The sequence below is a fragment of the Fukomys damarensis genome, unplaced genomic scaffold (genome assembly GCF_012274545.1).
Source record: "Fukomys damarensis isolate Sample0158 unplaced genomic scaffold, DMR_v1.0_HiC HiC_scaffold_31, whole genome shotgun sequence".
Classification (NCBI taxonomy): Eukaryota; Metazoa; Chordata; class Mammalia; order Rodentia; family Bathyergidae; genus Fukomys; species Fukomys damarensis.
Window position 1 is genome coordinate 5518715 of NW_022900943.1, and position 27721 is coordinate 5546435.

General features: G+C 38.2%; 1 protein-coding gene across 7 annotated transcripts in view; it reads left to right on the forward strand.

Moving 5' to 3' along the window:
• Positions 1 to 27721, forward strand: part of Nfib (nuclear factor I B) — a 208836-nt gene that overhangs the window by 7384 nt on the left and 173731 nt on the right. For all 7 annotated transcript variants that reach the window (XM_010630968.2, XM_033757672.1, XM_033757667.1 and 4 more), the window contains one exon: positions 5031 to 5562. In XM_010630968.2, coding sequence (XP_010629270.1) covers positions 5031 to 5562 — 532 coding nt within the window. Of the gene's footprint in view, positions 1 to 5030; positions 5563 to 27721 lie in introns of those variants that run through there.

The following is a 27721-nucleotide window of genomic DNA, read 5'->3' on the forward strand; positions in this document are numbered from 1 at the left end:
CCCCCGCTTTAAGCCAGGCGGTCCAAGGGAAAAGTGGCGTTACCGAGCAGACTTACTTCGGCGCAGTTCTTACAGCTTGGCGAGCTAACTAGCGAACTAACGAAACAGCTTAGCCTAGAATTGTTGTTTGAAATAATATTTAAACCTCTGATGGTCTAGGACAGTTTACCTCAGAGTAATCGCCACGATTGGTAATCGATAACCATTTTCTCCGACGCTGGCGGAAAACGAAACAGTTAAAGACGTATTGGCTAGTTTCGGGTGTGTTCAATTAAAAAATCTAATATCACGATGATGCATTTTTATAATGGACAAATAATTAAGATTTCAATTGTATGACAATTAGAAGCCATTGCGATTCAAAAGGACTAAGGCATTCATAAATTGTGAATGAAGATGAAAACAATGATAAGGCTTATTCAGTGATTGGATACAGTCCTGTAGCTTTTTGGCTGACACATTTTTTTATTGTTTGTATTTTGTTTGGCATCTGAGTATGATTAAGTTAGATATGGCTATTTTAAGCAAGTAAACGTGCACTTTAATTTAACAACACTGGAAAAATGAGTTGCTGACTTATTTGTATTTTAAGAGCTATGAATGATAATAGTCAATGAATGTGATGAAACTTTCAAGTCTAATGAATTGCCTTTAGTTGTAGAAAAGTTACCTTTACTATTTTCCATCCGCAGGATCTTTTTTTTCTTTCTGGTAAACTGCATCCCTTTACGTTGTTTTTACATTGGGATCAAATACAACAAATTGAAGTAAGCTTTTCATTTACCGAGCACTGCTTCACCGATTCTCACCTGTAAGGCACTGAATAATTGTTTTTTCTCATTTGATATTTTCAACATTGGCTTTTTGAGAACTCTGGGAGCGACTACATTGCATGTATTCAAAAGTCACTAGTTTTATCTTGATTTGTGTAAGTTGAAATAATATTGCAGCATCTTGACATATGGAATGTCTGGGCATGTACAGTACAGTCATTCAATTATCACATTAATATTCAAGGATGCACACTTACTCTAATTCACTATGACTCATATTCTCTACTATTTTAATAATGTAAATCTCGGTTAATATATTAAAACTGTTTGGGGGAATTAAGGCCTATACCAAGAAAGAAATTTAGCTTTAGTATTCTTACTTAACCACCCTCTGACTTTACAGGTAATGTTAGGTATACGTGAACAGCGGTACTTTTATATCACATTAGCTGTTTATGATACTTTTGTATCATAAGTGTCTAATAACTACAACATAACATGTTTTAAGGCAGCAAATACAGAATAAAGTAACATTCTTTATTGAACTTTAAATAGTATCTCAGTTGTTGCAATAAAATGCCTAGGTTTAATAAAGAACCTCCATTTAAAAGCAGCTACCAGTAAAGTTGATTTTCAGCAAACTAGTGTGCTGTAGTATCAGTACACTAATATAAATCATCATTTTTGCATGAATATAAATCAGATGGAAAAGGAAAATTGAGAGCTGTCAGGCATGATTTAATGTTGGCTTTTTTTGGTAATATAACGTAAGCCCTTAATTGTATAACTTTCAATGGATATAATGACATTGAATTATTTTGTTGTTGTCATTCAACTTCTTCAGGAACATTTTTTTCATGGTTTATTGTTGTATAGAGATGATACTCTAAGAACACCTACTACTTTTAGTCTTCCACCCCTATATTGGTATAATTTTTCCATCCCTTGCAAGGAAACCATTGTTTCATGAATAGAAATTAATTTTTCTAGTCAAATTCAGCTGTTTACTTTTATATTTGAAATTTGTAACTTGGTTATTTATTTTATCAGTTGCGTTCAAGTAAAAAGTTTTATGAGACAAAGGATTACTAAATGTTCATGTATTTTAATAAAAAATTTGAAAGAGCAAGCTTGTATATTAGTTTACTGTAGAGCTTTAGATCTTAAATAATTTTTGAAAATAATTTTTATAATTGTCTAGTGCTAATTCGTTGGAACATTTGAATGCATGAATACTTTTCCTTTTTGCTTTTTGGTTTGGCCGAGGACAGTTACTGAGCTCTTAGGTCCTGTCACTATCAGCCATTCGGTATGTATGGCTACTCAGCCTTTGAAGACAGTCATACTTGGGAGATGACAATTACGTTAGTGCAAAGATGTTTGTGGCGTACAGCATATCTCCCCTTATAATCTTTTTTTGGGGGGATTTCCTCTTCTCAAATATTCTTTAAAGGAATGCACATAATAGTAAAGCTCTGAAGGGCACTAAGGAGGCAAATTGGAGGCCTGAAAAAGTCTGCGTTTAAAAAGAATGTCTGGCCTCATTGAGCAAATTCAGGTGAGCCTTCAGCAATGTTTTGTGGACATTGGCTAAGAGTTTCCAAATTGAACCTCCTCATTTTCCTTCTGGTGCTTAAAATAGTTTGTTAAAATTTTGAGATCTGTTACATGGTAGATGATGTTTTCGATCCAATAGTGAAACTCAAGCATTTAATCAAAACTATGTTTAACTTTTTAATAAGAATGAAATGTCACTGAACATAGTACTTAAAGGTGAAAGTGCTCAAGTATTATCGAATTGCTTAATATTTTTTGAAATAATATTGAATTTTAAAAAGCATGGCAAGGGTAAGAAGAGTGAAACAAAGCGCCCATATACTCTTTACATTCTGAAGGTTTTCGTTTAAATGCATGTATGCATGTTTTTTAGTCGTATCAATAAATCATAGTCAAAGTCATATCATAGGAAGCAAGTTTCCATAGCACATTTTAAGTCCACATTTCCTTGAACAGGCTTTCCTTTTGCATATATTTTGAGGGAGAATAAACAAAGTTTTTGTAGTTGCAGTGAATGCTAAAAGCATGGCATCAAAAACTGTATGTAGATAGGGAGGTCTTATCGTGGGCTGTGGTTGCTGTGAGCAGGGCTGCCTTCCCACACAAAGAACAGATTGTGGTTTAACTCTTTCCATGGCCTAGTTTAATGTGCTCACATAGTAACTGAATTGTTCAAATCTCTGCTGGAAATTACTGATCGGTTTAATGATTTCCTCTATGGCATTTGGTTATGCCTCATGCTGTGATGTGGTCATCTGCATTCTGTATTGTTATAAAATTTTGATTCATACTTATTCTGGTGTAGGAGCATTTTAGGACAATGTGTTGGAACATTTGATAACTACATTATTGGTTGAGTGGGCCTTATACCTCTTCCGTGTCAAAACTTCAAACTACTGACACGCCACAGTCCTTAGCATTAAAACTTTTGAATTTCCTCTTTAAAGTACCTTCGTTGTTACATGGAATTTTTTTGACACCTTCTTTGTTGGAGTGTCATTACTTTACTTTCATCATCTTTTCCTAATGGAATTATTCAGTCTGCTGGTTAAATAGAGTTTATTCCACGGAGTGCAGGGTGACTAATCTGAGTATGTCAATTCTAACTCGGCATACGATCAGGTAGAGAAAGTTACTTTGTTGTTGGGATGACATTGTAGTCGATGCAATCTAAAAAATGGTTGCGGCGGGAACTTCTCTTGTGCTCCAGACCTTGGCTCGCTGCATGCATACAGTGTGTGTACGTAGGACGTTATGTTCTTTTTCAGAACAGCCTGGACCTAAGCTTTTAAGATAAGTTTTACCTAAGTCAGGAAGTACTGAAGCACTGACTACATTTGGAAGTAACTTTTAATATCTGCGGGTGGAGTGATCTTCCATTCCTCACTGCCTTCTCCCTTAAAACAGTCTCTGACAAAACAGGCCAGAAAAATGCAGGACCCTAAAGGTAAACCACTGAATATAGAAGATGGACACTGCAGAAATGTGCACTTGCGGATTCGCAGCAGAAAAATATGCCCTTCCAAAGTCCTGTCAGATAATCCATCTGTGTGGCAAAGGAATCGTATGAATTCCACAAAAGCAGGGACTGACTGGCCGTGCACTCCCAGTGTCCCCCCGCTGTAGCATGCAGAGACACAAAGAATGTGAAGTTGGTGCCAAGTTGCCATTTTTCATTGTTCACCTCAGATTGATTTTTAAGGGATTTAGAATAATTGTCATACTCATGTGATCCATTAACAAATTAAGTGACTGTCGGGCTGCATATTTGATAGGAAAGCTACAGGAAAAGCATTTGTGTAAATTTTGTTTTCAACTTTAAAACTTCTATTTAAAAACTCAAGTGTGTGTCTGTGAGAGCACGTGTGTGCTGGGGTGTGTGTGTGTCTGTGTGTGTGTGTGTGTGTGTGTGTGTGCTGGTGTTGGTAGTACCTCGAGAAAATGCACTGCTCAAAGTATGGAAACTGACTGTGCTGGACACTGATAGGACCAGCTGTGTCCTTTGCCCACTTTCCCCACTGTGTACCGGTTTCTCTAGTTAACACTTTTGGAATGGTGCTGTTTCAGTGTTGGAATGTTGGACGTTTGATAAGAAAATGGATCAAGTTTAATGGCGCATGCTCTTTGTGCCACCAGCAGCCTCTTGCTGAGAGCATGCTCCAAAAGCGGGAACTGTGTGGTACTGCACTGAGCATCTATATGCTTTGTGTTTCTGTGCCACAGAGAAGAGAAATGAACTGTGGCGTCGTTCCTGCCTTCTGAACAGCTCTGCTCCGGTTAAAACAAAAACAAAAACAAAAACACCTTCTCTCTGTTCTTTGTGAAATGGTACTGTTTAGAGTTAGTTGGTCAGTCAGGTATTTAAATATAAATTAGGTGCCACGTACCTTGGTTGGGTATATTTTAAAGAGTGCAGAATGCATAGTATTGGGGGGCGGGTGGGGCCAGAGTGGAGATAGAAAATAAAACCCGATTTCCTTTGTGGGAGGGAGAATCTGCTTGTGAATTTTACTGGAGAGGGGCAGCTTGGCATACTGTACTTTCTTCTTGTCCTGCTGTTTTGAGCATTTTAAGTAAGAAAACAGTGCTGTTTTCACGCATAACTTTTCATGCCAAATTGGAAATGGATTGTGGTCTAACTTTTGAGCGTTTAAAATTAAACTGACTGTGCGCCTCTCCTTCTCCACCCACCTTCCACAGGACGAATTTCACCCATTCATCGAGGCTCTTCTTCCCCACGTCCGTGCAATCGCCTATACTTGGTTCAACCTGCAGGCTCGAAAGCGCAAGTACTTTAAAAAGCACGAGAAGCGAATGTCAAAGGATGAAGAAAGAGCAGTCAAAGATGAGCTTCTCAGCGAGAAGCCCGAGATCAAACAGAAGTGGGCATCCAGGCTCCTGGCCAAACTGCGCAAGGATATCCGCCAGGAGTACCGAGAGGACTTTGTGCTCACCGTGACTGGCAAGAAGCACCCGTGCTGTGTCCTGTCCAACCCTGACCAGAAGGGTAAGATCAGGAGGATCGACTGCCTGCGGCAGGCAGACAAAGTCTGGCGTCTGGATCTGGTCATGGTGATCCTGTTCAAAGGCATCCCCCTGGAAAGTACCGATGGAGAGCGGCTCATGAAGTCCCCGCATTGCACAAACCCAGCACTTTGTGTCCAGCCACACCACATCACAGTGTCAGTTAAGGAGCTCGACTTGTTTTTGGCGTACTACGTGCAGGAGCAAGGTAGGAGCACATTGTTCTCTCTTCTACCGCAAACGGTGCCCGCAGCCTCCGTGCGGAATACCCGGCTGGGCTTGGGGGTCTGCTCTGCCCTCAGTGGGTGCACAGCGGCGTGCCAACTCCTACTCACGAGTGTGTGTGTGTGTGTGTGTGTGTGTGTGAGCCCCAGGGGTGGACACGACGGGGCTTTCGCGCCCGGAAAGGCCGCGTGCTTCAGGAAAGACTACAAAGACACGCGTTTTCACACACGAGCAGACAGAGTAGTCTAAAAATACAGTTTATTACCCTGCACTTTTGTGCTAGGCTACATTTCTTACATCATCTAGTCATCTTATCCCGATTTGAAAATACAACCTTATGCAGAGTCAAATCACTCTTTAATAATCTTTGTAATAAGCTTCTTAACTAAGGAGGTAGATGAAGTTTGTTTAGGACTCTAGTGCTGAAAATAGAATTAATATTTTACTGCTATAGAAAGCATAGGATAACCACTATCAAAATGTGTATCTTATATAGACCTTAATCTACTTAATTTGAATACCTTAATCAACACTTACTTTTGATGGTGGAATAGTCACTGTAGATTTATTGGAAGATAGTCCTTGGTTCAGTAATTTATAAGAGGTTCCCAGAATGACTCGGGAACACTTTATTTTGTTAGTTTACTTGAATGTAAATTCATAAAACATCCAAGGAGGAAAGTCACCATTTACAGAACACATCAGAGCAAAAACAGAAAGTAGACTGGTTACACTGGTTTAAAAATAAATCTCAAAAAGAATGCACAAACCACATACCATACCTGCATTTTAAAATGCTCCATACAGAGAGCGGTGTCAGCATTGCCTGAACAATTCAAAATAACTGATGCTCTTGCTGGGTCTTTTTTGAGTTAATGAATTATGTTCCTTAATCATTTTTATTTCTCTTAATATATTTTCCTTAACTAGGTGAGCATTTTTCTTCAAATCAGTGTGTCGAGGAATAGATGACTGTACATTAGCAATAGTCCATGGTAAAACAGGACTTTAAAAAACAGCATAGCACAAGTGGTCTGAAGTTTGAAGTACCACAGACGGTGGGTCGTTTTTGAGCAGGCCTGGCGGGAGGGAGAGCAGCCTGCAGGTAGCCAGGTGGCAGACAGTTACCTGATGTCCATTATATAAGTGTGGGATTAAGAATTTGCTATGTACTTTATTTTTATCCAAAAGAGTAAAATATAAAATTTACGCTTTTGATTTTGAAATCTAGATACCTACTATGTGCTTTTTGTGTTCATATTTCCATGATAGAGTGTTAGGGATGTGCTTGAGGGTCATTCGGAAATTTGTCTGATTTTAAATAATGGTTTCGGACATCACTCATTTGGAAATACTATATTTCCTTTAAAAATGAAACAGTTCGCTTACTGCTGCTGTGTATTTAAGAACTAAAATCCAAATAATGATAGAGAAAATGTATTTTCATCCTGTGTCCTAAAATAAAAAGCTCATTAACACATGACAATTAATTTGATTGACAGCTGTCTAGGAGGTGACAGTTTTAAGGTGGGCTGTATGTATGTGTTAGATTGACTATAAATGTGTCCTAACTCTGCTGTGAAAGTCAAGGCTGGAACGAAAGTTTTAAAAAGTGGGTCATGTAACTTTCAGGGCGGTGGGGAAGAGTGGGCTCTCATTGCTGCCCGCATTTCACCTTGCTGGAAGGAGGGTGGTCCTTGAGGTGTGAGGTGTGCACACACGCATGCTTACTTTCAAGGCAGGCGGCCAAGCCTTAATGGTGATGAACTGACAATAAAGAACATTTCCTTTGGATTTGTGAAGATAGATTTTTTAAAAAGTGCACAAATGCCTTCTGCACTGCACCATGGGTCGTGATAGTCAAAAAGTTTTAAGCAACTCTTTGAGACCGTATTTTAAGGTAAAGCACTGATTGTGTTGTTCTCTCAGCAGCCTCTGTTGTAAGAACCTTTCATCATTTTAATCTGTGCATCTAATAATTGTGTCTCTGGCTACCTTCCTAGGCAGCGTCTGAGTGAGATTTAAACAGATGTTAAATCCAGGGAATCTTACTTCAAAAAAATTCACATCAGGGTGCTTTTGTGTTTTCTTTTTTTTCAAAACTTACATCTTTTTCTTTGTTAAGTGTAGTTTAATTAGATCATTTTGTAGTACGATTGATTAAAGAAGGCAGGCTTTTAAAAGATAAGTTAGTAGTCAATTAGAAAACTGCATCTCTTACATCGTGACTTTTCAGTCTGTCCTAAGTGCATGAAAACGTACGTAATTCTGCTTTATACATTAGGCAAAAAAGTGGAAGGAAAAACATGAAAGAAAAATCAGAAAGGAAAACTGTAATGGTTGCAACAGAATGAGCAGCACAATTATCTTCCCCCCTTTTTACTTTCTCTCTCCCCACTTCCAAATGATTAGGAGAAAAACATGAGAAAGAACAGAGAGAATGCCAAAGATGGTTGCCACTGGCACCAGGATTGGCATCAGACCCTCTTTGTTTAGCTCAGGATGCCTGTGATTTGTTAGTTGGCATCCGCATTGCAGTGTGGAGTGGTGTTACAATATATTGACAATTTCCAGATCTAGAAATGTCAATGGTCCTCTTGGTTATTTATACAAGATCACACACTGCATCTCTTCCAGAGGATGGAATGAAGACCAACATATAATAAAGTTCCATTGCTGGCCAACTTCACACGCTTTTCTTTCCCCTTCTGTCTCTTTTGGTTCAGTTTTTCTTCTTCATGCCCAGCAGTCTCATCTTTTCTGAAATGTGGAAAGAGTTACTAGAGCTTTGACATAAGATACAGTGCTGCATCTGCATCTGATATGGTTTTGGGAAAATTGTACACATTTTGAAACCATTTTTGATACAGAGTTTATTGGACTTTTGCATCACTGGGCAGCATTTTCTTAAAGCTCAATGTCTTTGTTACCCAGCTTCTTCTATGCATAGAGTCTGGTTGACCGCAATTCAGTCCATTTTACTATTTCTTTACATTAGTAAAAGGTCATGTTCAACATAGTTGCTTATAAAAATGATATGCCCTCCTCTGTATCTAAAATGCACACATCATTTGGGAGTAACTGTGTTTAAATCCATAAAATCATTTGACGGTATTGATTCAGAGGGCTGCGCTTCGGCTGTTTCCTTGCTACAAGAACCGCCATTTTGTTTGTGAAGTGCCAGGCGAAGGGGAAAAAAAAAGGCAGACACTGTGTTTGATGCCAATAATGGTTGCCAGTGGCACCGAGGTTGGCATCAGACCCTCTTTGTCTAGTTGCTGAATGCCTTTGATTCGTTGGTTGGCATCCGCATTGCAGTGGGCACACTGGAAAGTTTTTGACAATCCCTGAATGAGCGCTGCTTTCTTGTTTGCTGCAGCAAACCTTAGGTAAAATAGAAAACCCTTCCCCCTCTTTTTTTTTTTTTTTTTTTTTTTTTTTTTTTTTTTAGTTTTTTAAAAAGATTGTGACAGATTCAGGAAAAATAGCTCTAAGGTGGTCCCCATTTCCCCAAAGATAGTAAAGATGTCCAGTGATTCTTGGGCAGGTGGTACCTCCTCCCCATATTGTCTTTGTTATTGCCTTCTCGAAAGCAGAGCAAAACAAAACAAAACAAAACAAAAACCAGGCAAGCCTTGCACAACACACCTTCCCGGGACACACGTGTTCTGTGGGATGCAGGGTGTGCTGTGACAGGTGTGAGGAGGACATGCTGAATGTGGTAATGCATCCTTTCTGACTGACTGTTGCTTTCAGTTACATCACGGCTGATTTCTTAGGCAATTTTAGTTTCCTCAGTTTCCACGCTTCCAAATTCTGTAGGAGCGGTTGAGCAGACCTTACTCTCCTCTCTAGTCAGTAATGTGTTGAAGTGTAAATGTGAAAAAAACAAAAAACAAAAACCAAAAACCCACATCAGTGAGGAAACTTACATGTTAAGGTCTGATACAAATCATTCATTCCTAAAATTCTCAATTCTGCATAAAAATGTTGCCAAATTCTCAGTTCCTGATTCTTCATATGAGGCAAAACAATGAAAAGCCTGAAATAATTTTGGTTAAAGTTTCCTAGATAGTTAGCATTAATATTGCGTTCTGGTTAACCACCATCATCTCGTTAATTAATAAGAAGGATTAGCAGCTGTACCCAGAGGGCTGCACAGGAGGAAATCTGGCCTATGGGAGGCCTGGAGTTGCCAGACTGTGTCCTGTCTGAAGAGAAGGGGTGGGGAGGGGGCGGGTGGTGGGGGAACAGAGGGGTAACACACCAAAAAAAGTTTAAAGATTTTAAGAGATGGTAACCCTTGTCGTGCAATTAACAGATCGGAGTTTCGACCAAGTCAGGCTACCTGAGTTTTGGACTGTACTTTGCACTCTCATTAAACATGTTTTGGAGTGCTACACAGAGTTCAGTAACTTCACAGCTATCGTAAACAACTAGTTTCCTTCAGCCTTGTGGAGCTCTTAAAATTGTGATCTCTTGTTGGGTGGAAAATTTGGTTGTTTTATTGTGAAAAGTTATCATAACTGAAGTATATTTTGAAGTTGTGCAAGGTGTGCCTTGTTTACAGGGGAAGTTGTAATCATTATTATGGTATTTGAAATAGAACTCTTCCTGGTTGTCACATGTCATTAGTGAGGAAGCAAATGCTAAGAATTATTTTCCTCCTTCAGTTACTGGGTTTCAGAATCCTTTGGGTAACAATTATTTCTTTATGAAAAGCTGAAGTAGATAATTGTTTGCAAGTTGACAGCGCTTTTTAACATTTTAATAAATTTCACTTCATTTGCAGGTATTTCCCATTATAGAGGAAATAAGCTTTCATAACTTGTTGAGATGAGGTTGCTCTGCAGGGTGATTTGGTGTGTTTGCATTGTGAAATGCTCAGGGGAAGGGCATGAAGTCTGTGCGCATGTCGCATTTGGGGGACCCTGTTAGGGCTTCCCTGTCCTTGACTGAACTCCCGACTCCAGTGCATGTTTGTTTACATTCTCATACACGGTTCTCACACACAGTTCACAAGATAAAGAAGGGCTCTCATTGGCATGTCTTGCTCCTAGACCTTTGTGGGAACATACATTGCAAGATAAGGTACTTTGTCATTTTCTCACTGTTAGGAAGAAAAGAGTCTTTAAAAGCCCAGAAATTCCCTCACTGCCTGGTATCCCTGCCACAAGATAGGTTTACAAGACAACTCAAGAGTTAAACTCTGAGGCCCCGGTTGCCAGCTGGGAAAGCTTGGCAAATGTGTTCTGATATGGCCAAGGAAGGCAGCTCCTGCCTTGCTGTTACTATGATCTCATTTTTCAAAGCTAGGGTGGGGGAGCCCTCATTTGTTACAATAATTCTGACTTTCAAACATTTAAAACAGTACATAATACACTACCTTGTAAGGATAGGAGAGGTGGGTAAAACATCCTACTGACAGCAGGAGACGTCATTTCCTGCTTTAAACCCTCTCCCCACATTGCAGCCCTATAGATTCTGAAATAAAAAATACTTAATTTAGTTCTTTGTTGAGAGTTGTGGATTTACAATACTGTATCAGGTGTGGTAAATCTTGTGTGAGAATCACAATTACGTTCTTTGTTAAAGACTAAGGGTCATCTGGGGAGTTGTGTGTGACAGTGAAAGGCAATGACATTTGTGTTGCTCAGCTGGACACAATGGTGGGGCGTACCTGGAGATTCAGAAGCGGGCAGGACCCTTTCCAAAGACTATTGCCAGGGCCCTAGTTCTTTAATGTTTCTGTTTTCCACAGTGGTTCATAAGAATCCAAACACAGAGGTAATATATATTTGTAAAAGATTTAATAGGATTTTTAAATTTACTTAGTTGTTTTTCCCTAAATTTGGAATTTAGGAGGAAGCTGCCAAAAGGAAATTAAAGTTTTAATCCTCCATTAACTTTTTCCTTTCGCAGTTGGCACTCTAATTTAAAACAACAGTGCAAGGTATTCAACTTAGGAAGGTCTTTCTCTTCATAAGCATGCATGCAATTGGCTTAAATTGAAGAACCGATTTGTTCTGTGCCACTCCTCCTTTTGCAGTCTCTGTTGCCCTGTTAGGATTCCAGCACCCGCAGAGAGAGGGATCTGAGAAGAGTCAGAATTCTCTAGAGGAATCCTTAAAAATGGACAAAGTTTTGATTTCTATCATCACAACGGCCTACCTGATAACTGACTTTATAATCAAAGGAATTATTTTTGCTTTGTTTGAAACTAAGGTTTACAGAGTGGAAATAGCATATGAAACACTCATTAAAACAGGCAGTGATTAAATATTTGAAAATGATGGGCCAAAGCACAGGCAGTCCTTTGCTCTGCAACTGGCTTTGGTTAATTGTTTCTCTGTAGTTTATGAAAGAACAGTGTTTTCCATCGTGAAGTTGATCAGGGAAGAACTTGTGCCATACGAAGAACTTTTCATTGTATGTAGTATGGTGTAGAAAATGATTAGCTAGGGTAGTGTTCAAAGCAAGTTTTCCTACTCTTTTCCCCCGTCCTTGTGGAGGAGAAATAATTTTAGAAATCTCAAGGACTGGTGGTTATGCGATCGGAAACTCAAGTTATTACAGCACACATCTCAGCGCCAAGCACAGCAAGAAGAGACACTTCCTCTGGATTACGCTCCCTTCTCTGTGGCATCGTGGTATGATGGCTCATTTTAAAGTAAATTCTTAGGTCCTTGAACTCTAATTATGTGATGTGGTTAATTTAACTGAATTCAGTTGTTAGGATTTGGCATAGAGAATAAATCATCAAATTGGAGAGAACTTGTGAAAACTGAATGCATGTAGTAAGGAGTGAGTTTGTGGGATTAGTTTGTATTAGACTGAACTTCACAGGATGTGAGACTAATAAGGGTTGAATGGTTGAGCTTTTTGCTTGTTACATTGTTCAGAAAATTGGAAGAAATAGCTACCAATTAACCAATGAGGTGGAAAGACCTCAAGCTGAACTGAAGGCCACTCATAGTAAAAAAACAAAAAACAACAAAAAAGTTAAAAAGTTTAAATGAAGCAATATTCTAAGAAGAGACAGCAAGCCATCCTTGTGCATGATCATGTTGTTTATAATAAGACCCTTAGGTATACATATTTTCTGTATTTATGAATGTAAAACAGGACAGCGCTGATGAATCACAGACAAATTAAAGAACTCTGAATAAAGACTGTAGTTGAGATATGGAGTGATGGATGAAGTGATTTTAGTAGTGAGAGTTGCCTGGAGGTTATATGTTTTTAGAATCTCATTTTAAGGCACTTCAAGAGCATGTAGCAAGTTATTGATTAAGCACAAATCAGTTGAAAATGGAATTTTTACAGAACAAGTACAAAATAAAATAAGAATTGCCTTTGAAAAATATTTGTTAATGTTAAATGTATGCAGTTTAAAAATTCTAGTTAGCTTCAGTGTTTCTCAAAATAGGAAACTGAATAAGTGTTACTCTGTCAATTTTTAAAATATATATATCTTCTGCAAAGCTATATAAAAGCATTTAAGAAGCACCAATAATGTATATTCTAGTTTTTTTTTTAAAAAAACTAGATTTTCTGTGTTACATTGATAAATGCATGTAGAAATATATTAGTGTTAACAGGGAATGCTAGAGCATTGCACAGATATCTCCTTATGAGCACAAATGTTTAAAAAGTTACTTGAAGTAGGGTGTATTCTGTAATCCATGTTAGTAGAGGGTTGTGTTTATGCCTATGTTAATTACACAAGCATGTCTCTGTGAAGTCTGTGTCTTTCCATTAGTGACTTCTAAAGTGTGAGAAATGTTCCTGCTTAAGACGACTTGTATTTTATTATTCTGACATCTGCAGTTTCTGGATGGATTACCTTAAATTTGCTATGCTGTGTTAAAAGCCTTGTTTTATGAGGTCGGTCTCAGCTTCTGGCCTTGGTGTCAGGAACCCTGCTACGTGATGCAGCTTGCCTTGTTAGGTTTAATTGACCAAAGCTGATGTGTTAAAACAATTCATTTGTGTGGTAACTTATGCCCTAGCTAAGTTGCTACCTGAGTCCCTTGACCTTGACGTGTCTGGGTCATGAAATGCTGCAAGCTGTTTGACCTTTCTGTTGTGTAGCAGTGTCACTGTTTCCTCTTATTCTTTTATGGTAATAGCTGACAAAAAGGCCCAGCCCACACTTCACACACCAGTAGATTCTGGGCGTCCCTCTGCAGTAGCTAGACTTCTGTTTGACATGGTCTGGCTAGAGAAGTGACTTTCTTTTGTTCGCTGACAGTGATGGGGACACGTTTCCAGCCCTCCTTGCTACCAGAGGTGGGGGACAGCACGCTAGAATTTGGAAGGATTTCAATTTATTCAGCTTGGACTTTCAGTTTCTGTGTTTTGTGATGGTACATATCACAGTTTTCTTTTCTCCACTCTTCTGAGGTTGACTTTTCAGCCTTTTGTATTTATGATTTCCTTAATAATTACTTTCCAACATTTTCAGCTGGTACAATAAAACATTTTATTGTTATTATATATGGTTAAAGTGGTAAAATTACTTATGTGTTTGGTTACTAAAGTACAAGTCCTAAAACAACTGACTTTTAAACTTCATACTGTAAATCTTTGTCCAGTATTGGAAAAATGTGTACACTAAACCTGCAGAATAAAAACAGTTTTTTAAACATGAAAGTGATTGGTAGCTTTATGTATACTATTGTGTGATTTGTATCATAATTTTAAAGAAAGCCTATTCTTATTGACTTATTGTAGTGAACAATTAGTAAATATGGAAATTTTATGTCTGAGGGACTTCAGAAGGTAAAATAACCATTTATTTTAATGAATATGAAATTATTTTTCACTCTTCATGAATACCTGATGTGCAAAAATAGAGAATTTTATCTCTGTTCTGTTTTGAAGCAGGGAAATAATTTTATTTTTGAAATATTGGAAATGTCTTCTAAAATGTTAAAACATAGATATTTTTATCCTACCAAACCTTTCTTTGCCAAATATGACATGCTAGTTCGTGATTTTTCCTATATTTTCCAGATTAAATATTTTAAATCCAAGCTGTTGCATTTTATTTTTAAATTATTAGAGAAAAGAAGGCGCTGTAAGTTAGAATGAGCGTTTCCTGACTTCTGCGTCACATCGTGTTTTTACCTGTGTGACACACAGGATGAGAGAGAGTGGGGCAGGCACTAGAACCTCGGTAGGAAGCACTACTCTTTGTGTTTTTATTTTATTTTCTGGTACCAGGGGTCAAACTCGGGCCCTTGCGGTTGCGAGGCAGGCGGTGAAACCACTGAGCCAAATCCTGGGCCCTGTATTCTTATTTTAAAAATGTCTGCAAATAGCAGGTGAGAAGTTTTCTTCCTTTTTATTTTGGTGGTGTTTGTTTTAAACCACCCGTGTCCCCAGGAATGCTCGGGAGATGGAGGAATTGAAATGCGTTTAGAATTGGGAGATGGAGGAATTGAAATGCATTTAGAATTAATCAGGTTAATGATGTAGGTTCTAGTGGGTGGAGAGGGAAGAGGGGTGAGGGAACTGAACCGAATCTGGCCTTAGTCCCCAGCCTCAGTTTCCTCTTTGTCCCACATACCAGTTTGGGGTGGAAACATCCCTCTTGCCTTCTCCTCATTCATTGGCACCCCAGTGGCTAAGCAGGAGCCGGGTCACAGGGCATTGGTACTGTGGTAACAGCAACTGGCCCCTAAGGAATTAAAATAATCTGATTTTCTCCAGACATCTGCCTAGGTCTTCCCTTAAAAGACTTTAGAGGCGATCTCCCTTATAAAAAGGGTAAGATCCTGAACCGCTGGTCACTGGTGGGTGCTGGTGTGTTAGTTGGCGGGGGTTGTTGCAAGAGTTGGAGAAGTGAAGTTGGGAAAATAGAGAGGTGAGCTTAGACATGGCAGGAATAATTTAAGAAAGATGGACTATGTATAGATTGGAGAGTAAATACTCAATTTAAAATATTCTGCCCTCTGAATTTTGGATTTCTTTTGGAGCTGAATGTGCTTCCCACCTTCTTATGTTTTGCAGAGCATAGAAAGTGTCTTAGTTTGGACTGTTATAACAAAATAACATAGATGTGGGCTTACAAACCCTGCAGTTTCCTTGTCACACTTCTGGAGGCTGGGGTCCAGGTCAGTGTCCCCGCCTGGCTCGGTTCTGACGAGGGCCTCCCTCTGGGTTGCAGGTGCCTGCTTCTCCTGTGCCCTCTCATGGCAGGATTAGGAGGGAGAAGGCCCCGGGGTCTCCTTAAAAGGGCGCGAGTCCCATGTATGAGGGCTCCATTGTCCTCCTGACCTAATGATCTTTCTCAGCCCCTCCCTCCTAAGATGGTCACACTGGGGTCATGACTTCGGCACAGGAACTTTGGTGGCACACTGACGGTCAGACTAGAACAGAAGGCACGCGCCTAGAACCTGATATGTGCCCTGTTCTTGTCCTCAGCTTTGTGACCTTGGTTATGTCACTGATGCTCCATATGATCTGATTTCCTATTTTATAGTAGGGATTAAAATGCCTACTTTATGGGCCGAGCTAGGAGTAAATGACATATACGTTATGTCAGGAAAAACAGTAGTGTTCACCGTAGCCATTGTTATTACACAGGACGGACCATAGCATCATCTAGAATTCAGAGAATTGACCCGGTAAGGAAGAGAGGGAATGAGTGCATGTTGATGCACAGATCATCAGTTCATACACATTTCAGGTGCTAAGTCCTAGTTACAGTGGTGTGTAGACCCTGACTAGTGAAAACTGAGTGCGGGCCCATGAAGTTAGCCAGTTGTATATAGTATTAAAATTAGAGTTACTGTATAATTTTCGAAATGCTTTAGTTCTGATTTACCAGAGAATAATGTTCCCAATCAACTAAGAGTGTTTGAAAGGAAGAAATAACATAATTTTATTAGTGGCTCTCTAAATAACTCAACTTTGGTGTTGAATAACAGATGTTCTAGTATTGTAATTCATTGCAGTCCAGTAAGTCATCAAATCTTCATGTTCAAAAAAATGAAGTTGCCAGCACTCAGGAAAATTACACTTGTGTTTTAGATTTGGTTGGACAGAAGTGTGATGATGATAAGGCTGGTTTGGGCTGTCCTGTAAGAGGAGCACGGTGCTGGGTTGTACACTTCTTTTTAAAGTTATTTAAAAATGACTCTTGCTTGATTCAGAATCTCAAATTGCTTAATTAGTTACATGAGTTGTTGTGATTTTATTGCCATTTAGTTCCTCTCCTTTATGTCAGTCTTATTCCCCTTTTTATGGCTTTAAGAAAATTAATTAATTAAATGATCTCTTGGGGAAAGAAGTTGCTATTTATTACACAGAGTGATTACAGTCTTACACAGAATGACTGGACGTCAGATGGGAAATAGTGAAAACACGGCTTCTCCCCAGACTGACTGCAGGTGCGGTGCTGGTGGTGGAGCTCAGCGCCCAGTAGGTTGTACCTGCAGCCATGGAGCGAGCCCTATGTGCCGGTCCTTGGGGAGGCAGTGAGCCGTTACCGGGTCTCCTGCACCCTTTCCCTGGGCTCAGCAGGCTGGGAAAGTGGACAAACAGCCTGCACCCACAGTCCCTAGGAGGGGAGTGACTTAAATCATGTGCACACTGACAGAGCCAAGAAGCAGCACATTCCTGTGCATAGCACAGCACATTATAATAGTGTTTATCATACACCTCGTTGTTCTTAGCCCATGGTTAATAGGAAGAGTGATTTCACTGTTTATCCATTAGTTAAAGGCTAACTAGCGTGTGCACAAAACAAAATCAGAACATTGATTAGCTGCTTTGGATTCTGGTACATAATTTTTAATAATCTGTGTTGTGTTCCTTTTGAGAACTACTGGTGTTGCTATTCTGTTCATAGGATACACAGAAAATAAAAATGTGTATGCATGAAATTAAGTACATCCAAAATACTTTAATATGTAAACTGGGTTGCTGCTGATGGCTGAAGGATTTGGTTTTGTCTTTCTAATGCATTTGAAAAACCTTGCTTACATTTATGATAAGTTGATATGACCTGAAAGTGGGAGCATACATATGGGCCTTAATGCTGGTTGCTTTTCATAGTCTCTCAGAGATGCTGGCATGTTTTTTTTTTATTCCTGCCGGTAAAGCATCGGTGCATTAAGATAGGACTTGTAGTTATCTTATAATAATTTCTATTTTACTTATGGTCTCCAAATAAGGGAAAAGCAGCTTATAGTAATATGAGGGTCATTGGTCTTACAGTAATCAAATATACTTGTTATACTGCATTAATCCCTTTTCGAACATTTGAAATGACTTAGTACTGAGAAACACAGCATTAGGACCTACAGTTAATCTGCTTTTTATGTCCGGCATTTGTATAATATAAAATGTGTATAGAGAAACATATTTCAGGTTTCCAGTGAGTTCATGGGCGGGCAAAATGAAGTGATATTGGGTTCTTGGACAGTATGAACATACAGTAGCTCCACATAGTGATGGAAGATGGAATTCATTTAGAATCAGCAGATAGATAATTTTTATTGTTTTATTTTTTGGTGAGTACAGTGTTGAACTTGTAGAATTATTTTTTCCCTGAGATATGTTGTTTGTACACAAGGCACAAGATATGAAGAGAAATATACTTGAGATCTTGTGGTTCTGGGCATCTGTCATAGATCCAGCTATTTATTAATTGCTGGGAAGATGAAGTAAACCCAATTTCAAAGTCTGGCCTACTCTGGTTCTGTGGTTCATAGAAACAGTTTAAGCTAATGATAGACTCCACATTCATTGTTCAAAAAGCATCATTATGGATCTGCTGAGGGGATTCCCGAGTAGGGTTATGTTTATGTCTCCTGTGGTAGAAACCCCACGAGACATAATTTCCTCCTCAGTCGAAGCTTCTTTATTGTTGTTGAGTTTTTCACCTTTGGGATGTGAATGCAGCCTTGGCGGTCCATTTTCAGGGGAGGTATTTTGTGAAGGGTGCGATAGGAGTCCAGGTCTTGGACAGATTGCATGTGTGTGTAGAGTAGTAGGGAGATGCTGAGATTACCGCGTGGTTTGCAGCCATTTTAGACTGTGTGCCTGGGACCGGCCATCACGCTGTCAGGGAAAAACATGATGTAGCAACAATATTAGATCATGCAAATGAGACTACTGAATAGTAATAGTTATGGGCAATATTTTGGAAAACACTGATTAGTGACAGTTTTATTACAGCAAATGTATGTATCAAGTCCCCAGATTTCATTGTAATGCACTGAAAACAGATGTCAAAGTGTCCCAAACAGAATTTCATGGTTAATCTACATATTGCATGGAAAGTACAAACAAACCATTTAGAATTCTGTTATTTAATCCTTTTAGAAGGAACAAAAATATACAATTTAGATTTACTCCATTCTTTCTTTTAATTTCAGTTTTTGTTTTCTAGTGGCTGACGATAAATTATTTTTTTTGTTTGTTATTTTCTTAAGACGCATATGGGAGAAGACATATCTGCATATGGATATGATTTTATTTAATGTACTTTAAACTGTAAGTTTTTGAACATAAGGTCTTTGCATTGAAGAAAAGAAAAAAATAGGCTCTCAATTATTTATTGACCTGGCAATGGAAATAACTTTCTTCTATTCCTTTGTTTACTGGCTTAGAATTTTACTGTGGGCCACATAGTTATTGAAACAGCTTGCTGAAGTGGAAGAGAAAAGATATCGTTGGCTTTACTGCTTCCAAGTCCCTGGGGACGCCTGGCCTCTTGGTGACTTGGTTTCTTATCTGTCAGGTGAGAAGGTGGGGTGGAGGATTTCCACTCTCACTCTTAGCTCTGGCATCCTAGGAATTTGACTTCCCGTTATCTTGGCAGAGGGTCGCCTCCTTCGTGCCATGCAGTATGGAATGAGGCTTAGCATACTTTCGTGAAGAGGGTAAAAGTACATTTTAATAAGAGAAATAGAAAATGTGTGACCTGCCTATTGAGTAAGGTTCTCATGCTGCTCAATTCCAAGTCCAATAATCAAATCTAGATTTAAAAAGTCACTTTTTAAAAAAGTAGTCTTTAACTCAAGAGAATTTTAGAGCTGAGAGAATCCCCGAATATCTCACTCTACAATTTGCAATAAGTCTGAGATACAGTCTGAGAGACCCAAAGCCATGTTGGTTGTTTGTGTTAATTTTACTGCTCTCAGTGCAAGGAAGAAGCATAAATAATATTAAGAGTTATTTTATAAAAACATTTTTAAAGCAACCCAAAACTACCTCATGATTATTTTGTATTATAATTGGTGATTTATTGAAATAAATTCAAGTCTTCAGTCTTCTAAGCATTTTCATAGGGAGTATTCTAATGAAAAACCATTGCCGTAGTTTTCATGAGGATATTTTCTCTGTTTTAGTGGATAGAAAACTCTTAAAGTTACAGTCAACTATAATATCATGGATTTGATAGTAGTTGGAAAACAGAAAGAGTCTATTAAAAATTACTGCTAGATTTCCAGTAACATAAAGGTTATGTTTGAGATTTGTTATACAAAATCTTTTTACTGAAAGTTGTATATTTAGAGAATTGGAGGTAGTAATGAACTAGTTTACTTTCTGCTAGTGGATATCTGTAATTTCATATTAGCTTGATATTTCCATTTTCCTTTGGGCAGTGTAAATCTCATCTTAGTTAAATATTTTTTTTTCCTTAAAGTTTAAAACAAATATCCATATACCTTCTTTTAAGAGCTATTTCTAAGAAATTTTTCAGTTTAATTTTTAGAAAACAAAGTATATATTCACAAAGGGATTTCTTTTTTTTTTGATACCAGGGATCAAACTTGGGACCTTGTGCTTGTGAGGCAGGTGGTGGAACCACTGAGCTAAATCCCTGGCCTGGGAATTGGTTTTTAAAAGGATTCCTTCAATGAATATTTTGTTAAAGTAAGAATTATTTTTTTGACATCAAAGATTTGTCTGTAATTTATGATTTATGAGTGCCTGGTAGCATGCTTAGATGTATCGGTGTACCTCAGAACATAGTAGAAATTAATAAATTAAGAGATATTAGCAATATAAGGAAAAGTTAAAAACCACCCATTTCCAGGAACTAATTGCTAGTCTGATGGCTATGGGAAAAGTCTGAAGATATGTCTCTAAGGTACAACTGTGGATAGAAAAATAGATTAAAAATGATGGGGATGTGTTCATGAAACCAAAATTAATGGAAATGCTATAAAATACTGTAAAATAACTGATAGGTATTTAGTGAATAAATTAAGGAAGGTGATTTATTTCAACTGAAAATTGAGCATTAGGGGAAAGTCACATTACTGTTACTGAGATAGTGTAAGAAAATTTCCTCAAACTGTTAAATCATTTTGCTGACTTGTTTTCTTTCTTGTATTAGTTTGGTCACTGTTTATAAATGTCACTTCCACGGTTAAGAGCGAGTAAAATAAGAATATATGCTATAGAGTGTTCATAAGAGCAATAGAACATACTCTAGGCCATGTTGGGTGTTTAAAGGTTAGTTTAATACCATTCACTGTGTGATTGGTTAAATCAGTTGTATTTTCCAAGATTCATTTTCCCCAACTCTGGAGTGGGTATGTACTTTATTGGGCAGTTCTGCTGGTAAAATGAGAAAATCCTTGTAAAATCATTAGTACAGCACATGCCACATTGTAGATACACAGTAAAAACATTTGCAGTTATTGCTCTGACTTTTAAACTGTGTGTGCACATTATTTTGTGTTTTGTGTTTACAACCATCAACTGCAGACTCAGCCTGTGATTGAATGCTCACCACCTTTCTCTGGAAATTCTGGAGGACTTGAGTCTCCCTCTTGGGGGGCAGAGGATTAAGTTAAAGACAGTGCTGTACCTAAAGTGGCAAGGAAAAATGTTGGATCTGGAAAATTGTCAGATATGATAGTTATATGGCAAGAATTCAGTTACTGTATTTGCTCTGTAGTGTCTCTTAGTCCAATCCCTAAAATGAATGGTGTAGAAACAGGAAATCACAAGGCCCATTTGAGTATCTCGGGGTATCCTAAGGAGACAGATTTTCCTAGGAGCATAAAACCATGCTGAATTCCTGTAAAATTAAGGTTAGAATCCAGGATGCTGGACTTCATTACTGTCCATTTTCCATAACTCATTTAATAGTGATAAGAAAATCTCAGGCATAAACGTAATTGGAAACAAAAGTGAACCTACCCATAGCTGTTGTCTGTCTGTAGCAGAGAGTACTTGAGGCAATGACAGTTATTTATATAGGAAAACAAGACTTAAAAAGCACAAACATTTTTATGGGCTTGAATGATGGTGTGTATACATTACATATTTATAAAATTTAGACGAAATATTTTCTTTCTGTCTTGTTAGCACTGAATTATAGTTCCACAAATAAAGTGGGAAGAAATATTTCAACATTTTGTATAAGGTCATTCATTGTTGAATAATTTCGACTATTTTGTCTTATTAAAAATGTTACATCATGAAAAAATCATTTCACTTATATTTTAAATGCTTAAATTTATTTTGGTGTTAGGAGTTTTTCCTCAGTAGTCACTGATCCTTGTCTCATTATTCCTTTTTCTTGTTGCTCATTTTATGAGTCATTAGATTTTCTAAAGTGTGTATGTCTCTCTCTCTCTCTCTCTCTATATATATATATATGTATATATCATATAATATGTAGTATATTACATTTTATTCTGGTATCTGCTTCATATGATTGTATATCATGTCAAGGAAGCAGGCATTTATGAATTTATTAAACATCTTTGAAGAAAAATATAAAGCATTTGGGATAAAGCTGAACAAACAGTTGAGATATGCATTTATCAAATAAGAACACTGCATTGTTGTTTTCAGTATTGTAAGAAGTTAAGAAAATAGTAAAAGTATCGATGGCCTTGCCCAAGTAATTTACAAGCAGAACAGAGGTTTGCAGTGTTTACCAGCAACAAGAATGCCACAGATAGTGGAACAAGTAAGCATACAGCTCCCTAATCATCTGATCAGCTACTAAATATAGTTAGGTTTGCCAGGCTCAATGGGGGGTGACCCTGTGGGACTGCACTGGAGAGGTCACGGAGAGGAGGTGAGTCTTTAGCAGAGTTTTCTCAGGGGTTCTGGAACAAAAACAAAACAAAGTGAAGCAGATAACCAGGAATCTGCTGCTTAGATGGGGAGACTGCACTTGCATTGCTGTGTAGCGTGATGACGACCTTCAGACCACTAGTGCTAACTCTCTGGTGCCTGCAGCCCTGGGTCCACCACCACTGACACAGAGTGTAGTGAGAATATATAGTTTTGGTGGCAAATTTCATGTTTTATTAAAAGTTCTTCAAAATTATGATATGAAGTTTTATGCCAGATGCTAAAATACTCCATACTAAATAGCTTTGATTGATTTCACTTTTTTTTTTAAACTGGAGAATAACTTTGAATTCCAATGTCTAAATCATTTATATATGTTTTAGCTTTTAGATTTCAGTGTATATCTCGTATCTATTGCTTACAAATATTTTATAAAATGTCTATTTTATTAAGTATAGTCTTTTAATTGCTTATACTCTTGGGCAGAGAATGTGTGTGTGTGTTTGTGTGTTTGAATATTTTAAGACATTTTATAACTGGGAAGATAATTCTGTAGGCATTTTAAAGTACAGAAAGCATAATATTCTGGGGAAATACTTTAAAAATATTTGAAGTTAGCTGAATTCAGTTTTCGGTTTAGCTTACGTTACTATTATCATTGTTATTTTAAAAATCAAGTATGGCTCTCAAACTTAGTGGCAAAAATTGTTTTTATCTAATGAGTTGTGTTTTATTGTCAGACCTAACGTATGAGCTGATGCAAATTCATACTTTTGTTGTGTCAAGCAGTGATGCAGTGACACATCCAACAATAAAATAATACCCAGCTTTCTATATTAAATTTCCTGGATATATTTTGCTCTTTGTAAATAATAACCTTTTTCAGAATACAGTGTTTTTTCCGTAATTGCAGAAAAGTGAAAACTGGCAATCTTGAGACTATAGCTGTAGTGTAGCTTTTTACAAAGTGGCTTTCAGCTGGGAGCAGTGGTGCACCCTTGTAATCCCAGCTACTTGGGAGGCTGAAGTGGAAGGATTGTTAGTTTGAGATGAGGCTGGACAACTTAACTTATTTTTTAAAGGACTAGGGACATAGCTCAGTGGTGGAGTATTTACTTCCCAATCTCAAGGCTCTGGGTTCAGTCTCTAGTCCTTTTCCCAACAAACAAATAAGCAGAGTAGCTTTCACTCTTTCAAAAGTAACACCCACAGATAGATTTGAACTTTGTGCGTGTGTGCACACGCGCATTGACACGCACACGTATTTGTCATGGGTTTTGGGGAATGTGTAGTTGGATGTTGATTGTGATGCAGCAAGATTATGATCATTGAAATTTAAAAAGAAGTCGGTCTCAGTTTGCCACTTTATCATGGGATTTAAAAGCCATTTTTTGTGTCAAAAATAAGCTGGGATTCAACAGGTTTCCACTGAGCACTGTGTATCAAGCTCAATGTCAGGTGTTAGAATAGTGTATGCAATGCAGACATTTACTGATTTTAGTGTGGCGAAAGATAGTTAAAGAATTATCTGAATTTTCTCTTTTTTCTTAATTGAAAAGAATTGCCATTAAGTGCTCACTAAATACTTTGTGACAAGAGTAATTGTAGTGAATTGTGCAAATACTCCAAGGAAATAACTTAGAAAAATTGTGACAATTTTTGAGAAAATATGAGACTGAATTATTCTGAGAAAGTATAATTTTTCATTATATGAGAAAGCCATTTTTGTAGGGTGTATCTAATAGCAACAGGCCTGTGGTAGGATGTGCTGCTGCAGGCAGCTTTCTTGCAGGACCCTGGGAGCCTGTCAGGGTGCCCTCTGGGCTCTGTCCTTCATCTGAACTGGAGCACTTGCAGTTGGGCTCTGAGTGACACCGGCACTCTCCTGTTCAGAAAGAGTGGTGCCTGTTCAGCTTCAGAATGATAACTGACTTTGTGGGACAATAGAAGAACAGAATGAGACATTGGGGTGCCCCTAATAATTCCTAGGGCTCCTTAGACATTGGAAGACCATCATGGGAGGAAGCACTGGGGTGGCATGGAATTATAGCTTGTTGGAAAAATCCATGGAATCATTGCTGAAAAGGTTGGGACCAAAAGTACTGGGCCCCAAATCCTGTTCTTCTCATTTTTAGGTATGTGATTTTTAACAAGTATTTTAGTGTCCAGCAGGCTCCCTTTCTTCTTGTGTTGATGGGGATAAAACCATTCATGAAAGCTGTTTTTTTTTTTTTTTTAAATGAGGGCTAAATGAATTAATGACCTTCGGGACTTATATAGTGACCTGACCCTCAGAACCAGAATTCAAACACATGCAGTTTGTCTCTGTCGCTCTTTCTTAACCCTAATTCTTGATGGTAAAATTATTCTATCCACAGTAGGGTAAAAGAAACAAAGGAAAATGTTTTATAGTAAGCCATAACCTCTACATCTTAAAAAAATTCATGGACTCGGTTTACGTATTCAGTATTAAAGGATTGAAATTGCTTGTTTTATCTTTGATTTATAAGTTATTTCTTTCAAAATTGATTTATTGTGTTCAGTCCCCAGCACTTCAGAAAAATCTCAGTGTCGATTATTAATTATGCTGTACAAAGTGAAGTGATAGTGATTTCCCAACTCACCTTTCCTCCTAAACCAAGCTGTCCTCTCATTTGTGGTTTTCCCCTCCTCTGTTGTGCTTTTTGTATGAGACCCTGAAATTGGATGTGTTTATTGTGCAGGCCACAAAGAATGCACGAGGAAAATAAATCGGCATTCAAGAGAGGATCACCAAATCAAGAGTCATACATTGTCCTGGAACTCTTGAAAGCAGGCACCCTGGACTCTATGGTTTATGATAAAAGTTCTCCCCACCCCACTCACACCAAGCTGTATGAAAGGTTTTTCTTTGTCTTAGAGTAATTTTTCTCTAATATTCTTATTTATTAGAAAAATTTGGATATTTTTCCCAGGTATATTGACATTTTATGTATATCTGGGCTATTTCTGTCATCAGAGTCTTCTGAAGGAAATAGGTGTATGACAAAGGATATGTGTTTGTTTTTCCCCACAATTTCTTTGCTAGGTTTTTCTAGACAGTCAGTATTTAATTAAAAACTATTGTTTGAGTTTTGGAGGCTTTATTTACAGCAGAGTTTATGAGATTTGTATACTGTCTTAGGATTTGGGAGACAGAAATTCCTCCACTCTCATTCCTGCATGTTTTATTTCCTTTTTGACTCAAAGGATTTCTTGTCTTTTTAGATAAGAAAATGTACACCAAAAAGATAATGTGGTAGAAGGATCCAGAAATGACCTCCTTTTCTCTTCATAAAGGCAGAAATTCCTCTCATTATTACTGTGTAGGTAGCAATAATTGAGAGTAAGAATAGTAATCATAAAAATAACTGTAGCATGTTGACAATGTCTTGTGTGCCCCTTGAAGTATTGAATGTAATCATTACAGTTACTCAAAGACCTAGCTATTAATGTCATGAAGCAGATGGAGAGATCGAGACTCAGGGCGTTGAAGAAGTGTGTAGTCAGACAGCTCCTAAGTGGCAGTCAGGCTTTGAACCCACGACTCTTTCCTTACCGGCTCACATTCCAATGTCAGTGCTTCTGCACTTAGAAGCCTTTTCCTGGCTGGGGGTGTGGTTCAGTGATAGGGGAATGTACTTAGCGTGCACGCTGCTCTCAGTCCAGTTCCCAGCACCAAAAAGACAAAACCCTGTTCTTCAACCCTCTCCAATAAAACAGCTCTTTAAAGTGTCTGTCCTGTGTCCCCCCACTGGAGGTTTTGTAATCACGCTTACCTGTGAAACAGTTGTCACCTCATCAGAGCACAGCCCTGCCGACAGGGAGAAATAACTGTGTGGCTTTCTTCTTTCTGCCTGCCCGAATTCCCATCAGTCCGTCCCAAGGAACTGCTGCTTTGTCCCTCAGTGAGCAACAAGCAACAACCTTTTCTGTGGCTCCTGGATGGAGTGTAGAATCTTTAAATATATTGACTTTGTATATTTGTCTCCAAACACGAAGGAGATTTTTTTTCTCTGCCTGCTCTGTTTCCTTTCAGAGATGCTTTATAAAAAGAACAGTGAAGGCCCAGGCGGAATCAACTTGAGTTCATGCAGCACTGAGCATTATCAGGACTGCTCTTGTTCTGAATGAGGAGTCCATTGTTCTCAAAGACATTATGTGAAAGCCCTTAGCTGTGAACTTTCAGTCAGGGTGGTAGACTCTCCAGTTAGTGCCACAGAAGCCATTCTGTCCAGCCTGGAATGTGGCAGTTAAAGCAGGAGGACTTTGATCTTCAAGATAAGGTGGGTACAGATTCTGGTACACAGTTGTATTTTAATTTGGATAGCTTTTTGAAAAATCAATAAAGATTCCTTAAACTTGTGTCCAGTGAGCGGTGCAATCATACAAGCATGTGAGCATTTTGTTAGAAAACATTTACAAACAGCTGATGCACCTCATTCCCTGTGACCCCTCAGTCAAAAATACACAGTCGTGTCACTAAGTTTTCCTTCAGGAACTGTGCCAGACTTTGTCTCAGTTTGATATTTATGTGGTTGTTTATTTAATCTTTTAACCATGTCAAAGTTGTCTGGGCCAGACTAGCTTTAAGATGACAATAACAATACAGACAGCAGCGACATCTCATATTCACAAGCACTTGCTGTATGCCAGGCACGCGTCTTATTTAATCAGAGCAAGCTTATGTGGAAGCTGTTGGATCATCACCATCTTCCATTGTTGTGCTGGGGATTGAGCTGCCCAGTCGAACTAGGGTCCTCACGAGGCTGTTGGCTTAAGGCAAGTCAGCCGGCGTTCAGGAGACAGTGTTCAAATACTCATGCTTATCGATCAGGTCATTAAAAAAGACCAAATAAGGAAAGGAAATTAAAAAAACTAACATATGCTTTGTAACAAATGTGCACCTCAGTGAATTATTTTAATGACGACGCACTCTAAAGGTGTTTCTATACGCCAATTCTATGAATAATTGTGTCAGAAAAATTACCCCACCTGTGATTTAGACTTGTGTGTTACTACATTTAGTATAATACTATGAATTTCATATTTATATTGTTTCT